Source organism: Mustela lutreola, chromosome 1 (assembly GCF_030435805.1).
Source record: "Mustela lutreola isolate mMusLut2 chromosome 1, mMusLut2.pri, whole genome shotgun sequence".
NCBI lineage: Eukaryota > Metazoa > Chordata > Mammalia > Carnivora > Mustelidae > Mustela > Mustela lutreola.
Genome location: NC_081290.1, coordinates 185,206,500 through 185,221,881, shown reverse-complemented (window position 1 = coordinate 185,221,881; position 15,382 = coordinate 185,206,500). Strand labels below are relative to the sequence as shown.

At 52.3% G+C, this 15,382-nt stretch overlaps 1 protein-coding gene and 1 long non-coding RNA gene across 15 annotated transcripts in view; one reads left to right on the top strand and one right to left on the bottom strand.

Annotated features, from left to right (window-relative positions):
* LOC131836026 (uncharacterized) overlaps nucleotides 1-15,382 on the top strand; it is a 44,904-nt gene that overhangs the window by 20,184 nt on the left and 9,338 nt on the right. For all 8 annotated transcript variants that reach the window (XR_009355486.1, XR_009355487.1, XR_009355485.1 and 5 more), the window contains exon 3: nucleotides 14,865-14,979. This is a non-coding gene — a long non-coding RNA (uncharacterized LOC131836026). The remainder of the gene's footprint in view (nucleotides 1-14,864; nucleotides 14,980-15,382) is intronic.
* Nucleotides 6,508-15,382, bottom strand: part of NCAM1 (neural cell adhesion molecule 1) — a 300,947-nt gene continuing 292,072 nt past the window's right edge. For 4 of the 7 annotated variants that reach the window (XM_059180928.1, XM_059180933.1, XM_059180940.1 and 1 more), the window contains 3 exons: nucleotides 14,120-14,327; nucleotides 13,117-13,233; nucleotides 6,509-9,822 (listed from right to left, as the gene is read on the bottom strand). In XM_059180928.1, the coding sequence (XP_059036911.1) occupies nucleotides 9,702-9,822; nucleotides 13,117-13,233; nucleotides 14,120-14,327 (446 nt within the window). In that variant the 3' untranslated portion in view covers nucleotides 6,509-9,701. Of the gene's footprint in view, nucleotides 9,823-11,284; nucleotides 12,101-13,116; nucleotides 13,234-14,119; nucleotides 14,328-15,382 lie in introns of all 7 variants that reach the window. The other 3 variants (XM_059180921.1, XM_059180903.1, XM_059180914.1) reach the window with 2 other exon arrangements.

Below are 15,382 nucleotides of genomic sequence, written 5' to 3'. Positions count from 1 at the left end.
CGGCTTTCCCGCTCTGATACCTGGGTTACCTGGGAGCTCTGCCACCCTCAGACACCCCTGGTGTTTCGGAGACCCCACAAGAGCTCCACCGCCTGCTTAGCCTCTGGAGCAATGTCCCCCTGTGGAGCAGACTTCTGAAAGTTCCGATCCTGTGCTCTGCTGCTCTCCCGCTTGGCGGGAGCCGGCCCCTCCCCCTGCGGTCTATCTTCCCATCTGTCGCCTCGGATTCACTTCTCCGCACGTCCTACCTTCCAGAAAGTGGTTGCTTTTCTGTTCCTAGAATTGCTGCTCTTCCCTTTGATCTTCTGTTGAGTTTGTCGGTGTTCAGAATGGTTGATAACTATCATGCAGAACTCCTGGGACCCGATGATATTTAGTCCCCTACTCCTCCGCCATCTTGCTCCTCTTCTCTCTTTCTGTCATTCATTTTTTTGTTTGTTTCTCTCTCTTTTTCTTTCTTTCTCTCTCTCTTCCTTTTTTTTTTTTAAATTCTAAGATTTTATTTAATTGGCAGACAGATCACAAGTAGGCAGAGAGGCAGGCAGAGAGAGAGGAGGAAGCAGACTCCCTGTGGTGCAGAGATCCCGATGCGGGGCTCGATCCCAGGACCCTGGGATCATGACCTGAGCCGAAGGCAGAGGCTTTAACCTGCTGAGCCACCCAGGTGCCCCTCTCTCTTTCTTCTTTTCTCTTCCCTTCCCTTTTTTCTCCCCTCCCCCCTCCCTCTCCTTCCTTCCTCCTTCCCTCTTTTCTTTTTCCTTCCTTCCTCCTTTCTTTCCTTTTCTTTTGTTCTCTTTTTTCTATTCCTTCCTCTTTTCTCTTCTTTTCCCTTCCCTCCTTCCCTCCTTCCTTCCTGCCCTCTGTCTTTCCTTTCTTTTCTTCCTTCCTTCCTTTCTTTTTCTTTTCTTTCTTTCCTTTTCCCTTTCCTTTCCTCTCCCTCCCTCCCCCTTCCTTCCTTCCTTTTTTCTTCCTCCCTCACTCCCTCCCTTTCTTTCTTTCCTCTCTCTCTCTCTCTCAAATGCTCTCCTCTGAGCCCACCCCTCTCAGCATCTACTTCAGCAGTTGTATTTGCAGAGAGCATAGTTGACACGGGTCCCTGTGGCGGGACCTCATCTGCTTGGTCGGCTGGGCTCATATGGGGTGCTTGTCTGCCTTAGGTGTGTGTGCTGAAGTGTGCTGAGCCTTGGGAGGTGTCTTGCTGACATGCAGACCCTCCACTGTGTTTCTAGCACTTCGTGTCTGTGTGGGCCCGCAGAACCGCCCAGAGGGGAAGGAGTTCTGCCACAGCCCTTAGCTGGGCCTCCGTGCGTGCGTCTCCAGGTGCTGGCTGAAGACAACTGTCATGGAACGCCACACCCCAGATCCGAAGTCCAGGGATCCAGGGGCTGCGATCCAGAACATGCAGTCCCTACTGTATCCCTGGAGACACAGAGGCCTGCAGAGAGGGTCATTGCAGGGGCTTGTCCTAGTGGGGCCAGGGTGCAGGGCTGCTGCTGACTTCCCAGCGTAGGCCACAGGGTAGGCTGGTGACCTTCTCCTCCTTGGCTACAGACCTGCTTTCTTTCTTCCCTCAGCAGGAGCATGACAGGACTTGTAGGTGGGGTCCTGGGCTCCAGATCGTGGCTCCCTGGGGAAGTTTCATCCCATCAGCCCTTGAGGTCTTCGCAGTTTTGTTCCTCATGCTCGCCTCCATGTTTCCAGCAGGCTGTTGACAGCCATGGTGGTGGGAAGTACTCTAAACACACAGTTCCTTGTGGGTCACCTTGTTCTGAGCTGGAGTTCACAGTCAGCTCTGGGCTTACCTGCTCAGGAAAAGGACAGAACACAGCAATGCCCCCTGATACCTAGACCTGGGGACCAGCAGACCAGCAGACTTTCCTGTTCTCCTGCCTCTTGTCTGCTCTTCCCAGCCTCCCAATCTATCGATTTCCCCCTTAGGGAAAACGCCAAGAAAGGAGCATCCCTGGTTGTGCTGGGTCAGCTTTGTCTACCAGCTAACTGTGCTTTTGAGAGGCAGACATGGGGTATCCTGTTTCTGCCTTTCAGGGCCCCCTAATCCAAGTGGTCCCAGCCTGCCTCCATAGTAGAGCTGCTACTCACTGGCCAAACACTGTCCCAGCCTAGAGGAGGGAGAGGGGTATGGCAGCCCATGATCAGGGGCTGGGGCAGCAGCCACTGTGGTTCCCCAGTAGGGAGACCCTCTCCCGCCACATGTGAACTCTGCAGCTGAGCTGCTTGTATGAAACTCTGTTAAAGCCACCAGAAGCCGTGTGCTCACTTTCAGAAAATAGGTAAAAAGTGTTTCACAATCCCAGGCACTGCAGGGAAAGGAAATAGGGTTTGTGTGAGTTCTGGGAACATGGGAGGGAAGGCAGACAACTCTAGGTAGTAGAACATCAGGGGCCGGAGCAGAGGATGATTTGGAGGAGTGCCAAGAATGAGCAGTAAGCAAGGAGCAGGACAGTGGCCAAGATGGCTTTAGTGAGCTTTGTTAAGGACTCTGCATTTGATCCTGAGTGTAGTTGGGAGTTCCTAAAGATCTTCTTGGGAAGATGGGGGAAAGAGGGGGTTTGTATGATAAAATTCACCTTCCGTCCAACTCATTCTGTGTAAAGTGGGGCCAGTGGATTGGTGGCCACCAGACCACTGGATAAAAGTCAATGAGACTTCCTACATGACTCAGCTATGGCCACCCAAGCTCACCTTCCATGAGACCAGAGCTTCTGGGGTAGAGATTTATGTGTGAGATTCATATGACCATGCTGGGAGCAACTCTTCTCACCCAGATGCGTCCTACCTTGCCTGCGCCTAGCCCTAGCGGTGAGGCTGGGGCTGTGGTCACATAAGGCCGTCCTCTCAGGCGACCTCACTGGAGTGTTTCTGAATACCCCGTGGGAGGAAGTGGGGATGGAGGGTCTCCCCAGCTACGGTGGGCCCTCACTGGAGCGGCAGTGAGCAGGCGAACACCAGCCTGGCAAGTGTTTCAGGGCATCTTTTTGTAGCTGCAAGTCAGAATCTATCCTCTAGACTCTTGAGCCGTAACCCTGTGTGCCAGGCAGCAGGATGGGTGGAGGCGAATTCTGTTAGGGTGTCCCTGCCTCTCCCACCCTGATCCTCTGATGTGAGGCTGCAAATGGCACAGCAGGATTTTCCCATGATTCTCCTCGGCAGAGAGCTGCCTGCAGTTTTCTTTTCTGGGTTCTTGCTTAGTTCTCTCCTCTTCTAAATCCATTTTCATTTCCTTGCTCATCTCACAAAGTGCCGGGGTTTCAGATACGAGCTCTATGTGACAGCTCCTCTGTGTTTGTGGACTGGACCTCTTGTACTTCAGCCTGTTCCAGATCTCCACGAGGGTGTTCACAGGCATCTCAGGCTTATCCAGAACCAAATTCTGCATGCCCCCACCCAGCTGCTTCGTCTTCACTGTTTCTTAGAAAGTAGATGGCGGCTCCATCCTTTTAATTGTTTAGGCCCCAAATCTGGGAGTCACCTTTGATGATTTCCTCAAACCCCAACATCCAATCCATTATCCAGTCTTGCTGGCTTCCCCTTCGGGAGCTTGCCAGAAGCTGGCCATTGCCCACACTTGGCTGGAAGCCGGTTGTCCAAGCACGCTGTCTTGTCCCATCTAGATTTTTGCCTCCTTATTGGCATCCTCACGTCCTCTCTTGCCCTTCAGCAGTCTGTTCTCCAACCAACAGCCAAAAACGATTGTCTCAAAAATCAAGTCCTGTCAGGCTTCTGCTCCAAATTTCCCTCTGGTTTTCCACCTCACTTGAAGGAAAAAGCCAAAATTCTTGCAGTTGTCTGAGGACCCCCTGTGATCTAGCTCATGGGAACCTCTGCCCCATCCCCTCCATTGTTCTCTGCTCCAGCCACACTGGCCTTCTTGCTCTGCCTCAGACACTCTAAGCAGTCTCCACCTCAGGACCTTTGAACTAGCTGTTCTCTCTACCTGAGATATCTTTGCTCTGATAGTCCTGTGTTTTAGTACCTTTTTTCAGATCACTGCTCAAATGTCCCCTTTTCAGAGAGGAGGACCCTGATCACCTACTGACCTTGATTTGCTCTTGGTGCCACTTACCCCTCCCTGTTTATTCATGACAGACTAAGTCATGCTTTAGTAACAGATCCTAACTAAGGCTAAGTGGCTTATAACATAAGGGCTATCCAGGTGTCTGCAGGAGCCAGCCTTTACTGGCTTGAGAGAATCATTATGTTTTCATAAATACGAGCCAGATGTTATTAAAAGTTTAATTCCATAAACCTACAATCAACAAAATTGTGTTTAAAGTGAAGGCATTAAGTACCCCAAATGTATCATTTCTCGATTATTTTACTACATTTTACTCTTACGAACATATATCGATAGCTTATTGTTGTTATCGCTTGATATCGCTGTTTTCTCTGAGCTTGAGGATCTTTAGGTGGTCTTTTATCCTTACGGGGGGAGTAGGCTGTATGATGAAGTGGATCTCTCTGCGAGCCTCTGGTGAGCGAGGACATGCTCAAACCAGCCATGCTGGGAGTATTTACACACCATTGAGAGCAGAGAGTGCCACAAATAGGTTTTTGTTTGTTTGCTTGGTTTTGGTTGTGTAGACTTGAGAGTGATGGGGAAATACTTATGATGTAGATTAAGCTTAGGACTGTGCCCTATGCATAGCCATCCCACTGTGGCTAGCACAAAACATCAAGGCCTTGCTCTAATATTCAAAACTCACACCACTGATGAGCAAGTGAAGGTCCAACACACGGATCTCCCGGTGCTCCACTTCCATCTGACCCATGAATGTTAGCAACCGATGCTCTTGCTGGAATTCCACTTACCAACTCATGCAACTGCAGGTTGGTTCTATACAAGAGTGCGGCAAAAATGTACCAAAATGTTCTGTATCCTATGGATATGTAGAATTTCAACACGGAGTATGGTATATCACTTGTGAATTGCATTCTTTGTCTCAGTTAAGTTTATGATAAACACACACCACGTGTATATGCATCCCTTCGTCTTCCTCCCTTGGAGGGCCGGTTATTAGACATTCACCAGAGATCGCCATTGGGGTTACCCCTCATGCATTCTCCGTGTCCATCATGCCATCTGTGTACCCCTCACTCTGGGCCCAGGTGGTGGCCCTTCCACCACTTGCAGCTTTGCTGATTGCTGTGACAAGGGAAAAGGCCATTGAGGCTCTGCTGAGAAGTGACACACACCGCCCTGCTCATACTCCACTGATACAGCCATGCCTGCTCTGTGTGACCAGAGAAGTACAAACCTATCAAGTGCCTGGAAGGAGGGAAGGGAGAACTGGATGCTGGCGATGAGCTTGTCCGCTGCACCCCACACGTCAGCCAACGTTCCACTGCTGTATCCTGAGCATCTTGGAGACACTCAGTGAATACTTACTGGGCGAGACTCGCAGGAGACGACTCTGAAGGAGGAAGGCTCTGGAAGTAAGCCCCCATGGGTCATTAGAGAGAGGGTCATCATTTCATGATGTTTTTGTTGATCACTCCTTACCTTGCCATATGCAACTGGACTTTGGTGGCCCAGGAAATCACATATATACACGTGGCTCTGGGTCCTCAAAACAGGCTCCAGGGCCAGTGAAGGGCCAACTCCTGGGGGCAGAGGCAGACACTACCCCAGAGGAAGATACCACCCCAGGCTGGGGCTAGAGATGAGCATGTAGGACACAAAGGAAGGAGGTGCTCAGACCCGTGCAGGTGCAGGACTGGCCCTGAGACAGGGCCTCCTTACATCTTCCTCCCTACAAGTTTCACTCACCTGCCTCACCCTAGTGCTGGCCCTGGGACCTGCTCTGCTCCAGGGACTTCCAACTCCGAAGTCTAGTAGGTAATTCCAACTCTCTGCTCTTCCCAGCACAGCTGGACAGCAGCACAGGCAAGAGAATTCTGAGTTGGGTGAAGTTTCCTTCACTCTGTCTATCTCAGAGACTTTAATAAACTCCAAGGGCTGAGCAGTATGGTAAAGACAGGGAGAGGAGAGGAATCATGTATTCTGGAATAAGCTTCATGTGCCTGCCTCCTTGTTGAAACCGTGGCGCTCCAGGTCAGATTGTTATTCCAACTGGGTTTGATGCTCTCACACCCCTGGAGTGCCACCAGCACTACACTCTGCTTTCATAAACATTGCTTCCCTCATTAGCCAGGGCCTCAGCTCTACGAGCTTGGAATCTTCTGTTTGCCAAAAGGGGAAACTGAGTCTTGGGGAGATTAAAGAACTCTTCCAAAGTGAACAAGGACATGGCAGAACCAGGACTTGAATGAAATCTTCTGATGGCTGCCATTCTAAAATGAGGATTCCTCTATCAGCCTGAGGGACACCATCCTTCAGGCCACATGAACTCAAGACACTGGGTTTAACAGACCTTGTTCACAAGGACAGAAAAAAAAAAAAAAAAGCCAAACAATTGGCATTTCCACATTATGATTCATGTGGCAGACTTGCACTGAATCGAAATAAAGCCCAGATGGACCATCATCATTTTTCTTTTCTTTCAATTTTTATTGAACACAAGTATTCTGACAGAATGCAAAGTCAAAATTCTCAGTTAGTACTCAGTATTTACACCAGTGAGAATGGAAACAAAGGTGGTATTGATGTTTCACTCGGTAAAAAGTTTATAACAAGAGAGAAGGCCCCCGAAGTACAGAATGCTGGGTAGGGATGTTCATGGAGGTCTGAAAACCACCATCCAGACAGACAGCCTCGAGTGACAGCCCGGGACGGAAGGGCTCCATAGAAAAGTGTGAAAACGGTCCCACTTCAGAAGCTGCACTACATACACTACGGCCCCCCAGGACTCAGAGACCTGCATGTGGCACAGGGTGCGCCCCCTCCCGCAGAACGTGGCCATGCTGCTGGTTACGTGAATACATATGTATGGCACATACACATATAGACACATACACACTGCAAACTGGTAGAGTTGATCCCGCCTTCAAAAAATTAAAAAAGGAAAACTATAAGCTTTTATCTCTTAACATAAAAGATAGAACATCTTGAAAATAAAGTGACTCTCTCTTTGATTTTAGAGAAAGCTTTTTGCTCTTTTTTTGTTTTGTTTTTGTTGTTTTGCTTTTTTTAGTATTTTTAATTTTTTTTTTTTTTTAAAGAAAGGAAAGCTCATGCGTGCAGAGACAAATCTATGTATAATGAGAGAGGCAGACCAAAAGGTGGGCAGAGTCTTGGTGCCAGTTGATGGCGGAGCCGGTTCTGGGTGGGTGATGGTGGGGAGGATCAGCTGCCCTGGGCCGGGTTACTTGAGGGTCGGCTATACCTTTTCCTCTTCCAAACCATCAGAGCCCAGGTTGTTGCATCTGGCCCAACCACTTGGCATGAGATGCACAGTCTCAATGAGGGATAGTGTGGGCTTGGCTTGGGTAGTCAGTACCACAGCCATCAGAAGATGAACAGCTGAGTCCGTGGACAGCCCAGCAGTGGGAAGGGCCCCCCACGCCCTGCTGGGTCCTCCTGTCTCAGACCCCCAGGAGCTCCTATTCTTCTGTGTGCTCTAAGAACTGTCTGCGCGTTCATTACTCGTGCCTGAGGGCCTGTGCATTTGAAACCAGAGATTTGTGCAAAGGCCCTACAATCAAGGGGGCCAGAGCTGGGTACACTGGCTCCTCCATTTCCATCCCCAGGAGCTGAGAAAATGCAAAATAACCCCACATTTAGCAAATGACAAGACCATTATTTTTCACAGTTTGAAATTATAATCGTAGCGGATCACCACGGATCAGACTGCAGAAATGTCAGAACATGGGGGTGGGTGGCCCATGGGACGGACTCAGGGGCGGTCTGGCCACCCTAACCTCTTGCTGTTTGTACCTTGGGACAGGAACGCATGCCGGAGGGCTGAATTGCTGTTTCCTTAGCATTATCAGTGTCATCATCATTGCTTTTATTTCATTTTCTTTGTTTAAAGGCTTTAATTCCTTTTAAGAGTTATTTTTGTTTCCTGAATATTTTTTTTTTCTGAACTATCTGCTATACCTTCCACAACCAAACTATGTTGAAATTTTATTTCAATACTATGACAAAAACACGTTTCACACTAAAATATTCACGCATCCACAGTGCACAAGCTTGCAGTTTCTAAAGTAGAATGATAAAAGAAAGCAAAATTTCTATACAAAGGGCTGGCTTTTCCCTTCTCCCCCCTCCCATCCCCCTTTAAGTTTCTGTATTTTTCCCCCCACTTGGTTTCCAATCCAGGAAAGTTGTGTTTATGACTCCAGACAGCAGGTTGTTTTCTTTTTTTTTTCTCTCTCTCTTTTGTTTCTATAAATGCTGCCTAAATGAACAGAAGGCCGATGTTACTTTACTTCAACAGATTTCCAAAAAAAGACACTAATTCCCTGAAGCACAAATGCTCTTCCGCTCAAATCTAGATTCTGGGCTCAAAAGGAAATTGTGTGTATATATTTTGTTTGGCTTTCTACAAAAAGGGGATGTTTGGGGTAAAAATGTGTGTTCACCAAGACCAGCCCCAACTATACAATCTTCTCTGCTTCATTCAACAAAGCCTAAGGAGTCCTTCAAAAGGAAGGACATGGACGCCTGGAGGTGGGGGCAGACCCTTTTCCACAGATACAGGCAGGTGGTGGCTAATCAGAAAGTGGTCTCTAACTCCCAAGGAAATACAAAAAGAACTGAGAACCAACCCTCCCACCCAAAAAAAAAACCAAAACCACTCCAGAACGAGATGGGTTTTTACCTGAGTTGCACACAGGCAAAAATTTCAAATCAGAAAGTGGAGGGGGTGTGTGTGGGGGGAAGAGCCACTGTAAACAATCATATTTTGTAAAGTTGTCCCGTGCGAAAGCAAGCCTGTGATGACCCTACCCGCCTCCAGGCAGTGTTTGTAACTTAAAGGAAAAAAAAAAAAAAGGCAGCGATTTTACACGGACATTTAAACACAACCAAAGTCAAACATTTGTCAACTTGTAAACATTGGAAAACAAAGTTGGCAGAAAGGAAGGAAAAAAAAAAGAATGAGAAAGAAAAGGAAAGAAAAAGAAATCAGAATATTGCAAACCGAGATCTCCCCCCCAGAAGTTGCGATTTGGCATTCTTCCTACAAAATGGGAGTCTACGTGGGAATTGAATTCAGCTAGCAAGGGGGACACACTTTGCATACTGAACAAATACAAAGTGAACAGAAATTATAACTTATTTATGGGGCTTTACAGAGTTCAAACTCGACTCAAAGTATAAAAATAAACTTGGACTTTGTTCATTCGTTAGTCTTAGTGCCTGGAAGTATTTCTCTGAAACTGGTCTGTGCCAATTGGGCAACACCAAGTGCGGTCTTCCTGAACCTAGATTTTTTTTTTTTTTTTCTGAGCTTCCTAGATTCTTAATTTGGGGTCCTTTTGTTTGATTCTTAAATGGTTTCAGGGAACAGAGTGTCCTAGTTTGGCTATGGGTTTAACCTTTTTGTCTCATTTTCTTACAAGTGAGTGCGCGCAGCAAAGGAACCCTTTCTATAAACCTACAAAAAGGAGATCCCATGTTTATCTGTTTAGTGTTTTTTTTTTTTAAAGGCAAAAGACACTAGAGGAATGAGATGTGTGTGCGTGTGTGTGCATGTGTGCGTGTGTGAGATATTGGGAATGCTCTGGTGAAGCTGTGGTGTCACTTTTACTTTGATCTGCTCATTTCTTGTCACCCATCATGCTTTGCTCTCGTTCTCCTTTGTTTGTGTGGCGTCGTTGGGGACCGTCTTGACTTCGGCAGGCGCTGGCTTCGTTTCTGTCTCCTGGCACTCCGACTTTGCTTCTACTGGGCCCTTCCTGCAGAGAATTGGGAAAATAGCACTGAGACCACAGTCTGCAGTTGTCACCCTCCAGCCGGGCTAAGGCATACAGCAGTGGTCCCCCTTCTTGGCTGCCCGCTGGAATCACCTGGGAGCTCTAAAAATCCCCAACACCTGAGCCAGCCCCCCAGGAATCCTGATTTAATCGGGTGGGGCACGATGACTTTTAAAAAGCACCCAGGTGACTCTGAAATGGAGCCAAAGTGGAGAGCCACTGAATCAAAGGAACGAGACCTTCCCTCCCTTCTGGCCCTCCTGCAATGCCGGGGGCCCGGAGCCCAGTGCTTCCCTGGGGCGGCGGAAGGGGGCAGCAGACGTGGCCTGCTCCTCACCCTGACTGCCCGGGTGCAGTAGCAGACCACCTGGGTCGACATAAATGACGCATGCTGGGCTCGATTCCCCAGCACTGAGTCCAGGGGTGCGGACCCAGACTCTGCCGACCACCTTGCTCATGCCTGTCCTCAGTGCAGCAGGCCCTGTGCTCTGTGGTTAGGGTGGGAAACGCTCTTTGCCACCAAGGTGGTGTCGCATGGCACGGGAGGCTAGGGTGGGCTGGCACACTACATGGGGACAGGGTCAGGGGGAGTCGGGGCTGCTGAGTGGGAAGGACTAGCGGATTCCTACTTCTTCAGATTCAGGGCTCGCAGGGAGGGTCCCATTTTGGCTCTTGTGGGCAGCATGACAGCTCGTCTGGGGGGCAGGGGCCTCTGTAAAAACCTAGGTCTGACTCTGCCTTATTCAGTCCCAGGAGTCAAAATCTGGTTTAAGGGCACACAGACGCAAGTGCAGCGCCAGACCCCGGCTCCGGCTGCATCTCGGCATCACAGTTAAGACATCTGTAATCTTAAGGACCTTCGCTTGGACTTGGAGACCCAACAGGCATTCGGTGCCTGTGAGCTCCACGTCTTCCCAGACATTGCAGGTCAGAAGAAGCCCAAGTAGCCCATAGTCCTAGGGGCGTTGTAGGCATCCGGGCTGGAGTGGGACAGGGCCTTCTGAACCATTCCCTCTACCCACAGGGGCCTTGGGGCCTGCCCCTTTCCTTCCTGTGGAACGACCCAGCCTGACCCTGGCTAATAGACTGTCTGGGGGCCCTGGGGTGGCTGGTAAGGGCACCTTGGCCTCTTTAGCTCACCTGCCAAGCTATGCTCATCAGTGGCCCGATGGCAGCCCCCCCTCCCCACCCCCAGGGAAAACTGAAGCCTCTGCTCGTATGATCAGGCTAAGACGTAATTAACATGGCCTAGTTAGTGCGCAGGCGGCGGCTTGGCCCTGCTGCCTGCCCGGCTCTCTGCCTCATCCCAGCCCCTGCTTGACAGTCGCCTCAGAGAAACCCAGCATCAGGCTGAAGACCCCTCTCTCAAACAGGACACAGCACAGCACAAACGCACACCACCACTGGACACAACCCGACCACAGCAGACAGAGAGAGGCCGTACTCGGGCTTTGCTGGTGCAGGCGGAACAGAGCTGTCGGCAGTGGAAGGAGCAAGCTCGGGGGCTTGTCCACTGGCCCCAGCGGCGGGAGCAGGAGAGCTCAGGGCTGCAAAAACATCCTTTGCAAGGTCAATATCTGGGGTCTTGAAGTTCCCTTCGTCCATTTTAAAGTCCTCGCCCTGGGCAGGGTTTGTGGCGCTGACGGAGGCAGCCTCGCTCTTCGGGCTAGTGAGGCCCGTGGCTGCCTCGGTCGGGCTCTTCGCAGCGCCGGGCTGGGTGGGCTCGGGATCCGGGCCTTTGGTGCTGGGAGCCTCCTGCTTGGCCTGGGGGGCTTCCGTGGCAGGGGTGGCCACTGCAGCTAGGGGACTGGCTGCCCCGGCCGTGGCGGGCCCTGGCACAGGGGCCGGCTTGCTCGCTGGAGGGGCCTTGGAGGCCTCCCCAACGCTGGCAGGGGCACTCGGGCTGAGCACTGCCCCCTGGTTAGCCAGGACACTAGAAGATAAATTGTTGGCAGCAGGGGCTGAGATCGGAGTGTCGCTCAGGTCAACAAGGGGGGCGACCTTGGGGGCTGAAGCGGGGGTTGGGGAGGAGGTGGCGACGCCGGGCCCCTTGGAAGGGGTGGCCTGGCCGGCGGGCACAGAGTTTGAGTCAGGTGTGGCCGTGGCCGGGGGGGCAATACTGGAGGTCAGGGTGGTGGTCTCACTGGTGGGGCTGTTCTGAGCAGTGGCAAAGGTTTCGGTGATAGTGTCAGAGTTAGCGGTGACGGTGGTAACAGAAGGCAGCATGTCCTCGACAGTGGCTGTGGTGTCAGCAGGCAGCCTGTGGGAGGACAGGAAGTAGAAGAGAATAGACGATGAAGCTCAGACGAGACAGAGAAGCAGGGGGAGGGCTGCAGCCAAGAAGCAGGGCGCGGGCAGCCATGCGGGGACGCACAGGCACGGACACAGGCCCACAGAGAAACAAGGATGGCGAGAGGAAGCACACGCCCAGGCGGGCAAAAGCGGAGACAGGAAACACAGAGCACGTGGAGGTCTAAAGGGACCTGCTGGCCCTTCCTCCCTGCGGATGCCCCTCCAGCTCTCTGCGCTAGGTGCCTTGTCCCACAGCCCTGTCAGGGCCTCTCCGAGCCCTGCCTGCAGCCCAACTCAGGAGGGACAGGCTTCGGTCTGGTGTCTATCGCTGCCGGTGTCCCCGGCCCCCCGAGGAACTGGGCTCCGGCAGTGATGGGCAAAGTCGGGAAGATGGCAGTGAGTGCTCCAAACAGCTCCAAGGGGCCACGGGCTCCCCAGCCAGAGATTTTGTGCCGCCATTTAACTCCACTCCCTTCAAACCCATAGCCCTCAGGACAGTCAGCAGTCCTCCCAGGCTCGGCTGGGCACGGTTTCTGACAGAGGGCTCCCCAGGCCTCTGGGAACAGGAGGGCCGGGGAGCTTCATGGGTCCCCACCTGTTCTCACCCTTCTCGGAGGACACAGAAACCTCTAGAGTTCTTGAAAACCCTAAGCAGAATCTGCTAAGCCTCTCAAAGCTCAGGCCCTCTCACTGAAGTCTTGCCCCCTTCGGCCATTTCCGGGATGTGTGTGTGATTCAGGGAGAGGATCTAGAGGTCCCACTCATCCCAGGAGTCCGCAGAGCACCTATAGTCCCTTAACAGAACCCAGAATGCCTTCTCTCTAGGGAGAGAGGGGGTCAGGCATTTCTGGCCAAGGGCTCCAGGATCTGGCCTGCTGGTTTGACTGGGAGTGGGGGGTGGGTGGGAGGTATGGGAGGTGTGGGTAGGGTGATAGTGGGTGTAGGGCTCTGCTGACGAGGTCTGGCCCCTCCCCGCCCACGTACTCGGGCTCTGTCAACGGTGTGGTCTCGTTGGGCTCTGTGTGTTTCCCTCCGTCATGGTTTGGGGTCCGCTCCTCCTCGGTCCGCACCTCCACGATGGGCTCCTTGGACTCATCTTTCCTGTGGAGAGAGGGGCTGTTTCAATTCTGGGTCACTGGGGCAGGGAGGGGGGGCTCCTGGAGAAGACAGCTACAGATCATGGCACCTGGGCCTGGCCCAGTTGGGGGAGGGGCAGGGACATCTCAAGCCAGGTCCAAGTGCCTGAGCCTCAGCTCCCACTTGTGTGAGCTATGTGACCTTGAGCACCTGTCTTGATCACACTTGCTTCTGTCTCATCTGTAAAATGGGGTAAATAAGTCTCTACCTTGCTTACCTGTCTCGCATTAACTGAGATCATGAATGTGAAGGGCTTAGCATGGTGCCTGGCGCAGAGAAGTACTTGGATAGTCTGTCTTTATGTATGAAGCCTGACACATGCTGCTGCTCATAGCTTACCACCCCCTGACCCCCGGCTCTGTCCCTTCTCACCGTGAGTCTGTGAAGGCTCCTGATAATTAGCTCAAGCTTTCTCTAGAGATGCTGGAAGGGACAGCATCTGGAGCCTCAGCTTCGAAAGGAAAGGACGTTTTATCTGTTGGATGCTTGGGGGTAACCTAGGGCCCAGAACATCGGCTGGCCCTACGGTAGCTGCTCAGTAAGTGTTTGTGGGGAGATGTGTGAATGAATGACAGCAAGGCAGGTAGGTCTCTGAAGCGCTATGGAAATTCCCCTCCGGGTTCAGCTCTGAAAATTCCCCTCATTTTCATCCACGCTGGGATTTTCAGATTTCTCTGAAATTCTAATGTGTTAGCTGTGAGGCTGGGCCCAACAGTTTGCTTTGCAAACAGGTACCCCCAAAGGCTGTGTCTGAGAAACAGTTCTCCCGTGATACGGCTCCATGGCTGGGCCCCCCCACCAGCCCCGGGCAGAGCCCAGACCCCAGCAGCGGCAAGTGGGCTGCACTCACGAGAAGGCGGCTTTGCCCTCCTCCATGTCCTTGCCCTTGGCTCCGGGCCCCGCCTTTCCGCACAGGTTGACGGCGATGCACATGAGCAGGCCGCACTTGTTCAGGAAGTAGCAGGTGATGTCCACCACCACCAGGAGCAGGACGAAGATGACAATGAGGATGCCCACAATGGCCCCAGTGCTCAGGCCTGATGTGGGGCTGCCGTTGGCTTGAGTGGGAGGGAGGGAGAGAGAGAGATGGTCGGTGGTTAACACACCAGGCCGACTTCTGTGGCCTGCAGAGCAACAGCTCCTGGGTCGGGGAGAGCCTATGGGGCAAAGTCAGGGCACTCGTGTCAAGTGGGGCACCGTCCGTGGGGCCCTTCTGTACCCCAGTGTTGAGACAACAGAGTCTCTTCATATCTTCGAGAGGGTGGGATGCCAGCCTTATGTCTGAGACCAGGGGACAGATGCATGAGGCACCCATAGGTCAGGATGGCAGTGGGGACTGGGAGCTGTGTCTGCATCCTTGTGTTCAGTCTCTGAGCCTCCCCCCAACCCATCCTTAGCTGATGTCCCCGTGAGCCCGGGCAGCAGGCAGGCGGACAGTGGTCACTGGTTTCAGGCTGGACCGTGGCTCCTGGGAGTCGTCAGGGGCAGGGTCCCAGCTGGAGCGGCAGGGGGTTCCCAGGGCTTTCTTAGGGCTTGTGCTGACATCAGGTGCAATGGTATGCCCGAAATGCTATCCTGCTCCCTCTCCCCTTTAGGACCAGCTCCAGAGGATTCCAGCACTGGACAACAGACATGGTTTATCCTTCACTGCACCCAGGGAGCCGAATGAAGCCCATTTACTCTGGAGACATGGAGTTCTGCCCAGCCCCGGTAAGCCAGGTGAAAGGTTTGGGTGTACTCACCTTCTGGGAGCTCAGGCACACTTGAATCAGGCTTCAGGAAACCCAGTAGACTCACCCAGAGATGCACGTCCACACAGACAGGCACACTCACACTCAGGGCAAGTACGCTCTGTGTCCACTACAGACAGACCCGCATTCTCACACCCAAGCGGCACCCAGCGCTCCCATGCTGGCCGGGCTCACTCTGCATGACACGGCCTGTGTCCTTCTGCCCCTGTGGTCCATCTATAAAGTCCCAGGGCCCCAGGGGACTGATGGTCTCACAGAAGGGCCCCTGGCTCAGCTCCCCATGCCCCGCGTGATGGCTGTGAGTTGCCTGAGGCGGCCCTCTGATTGGTGAGTCCCCCAGTGTCTGGGAGACACCTGCTCAA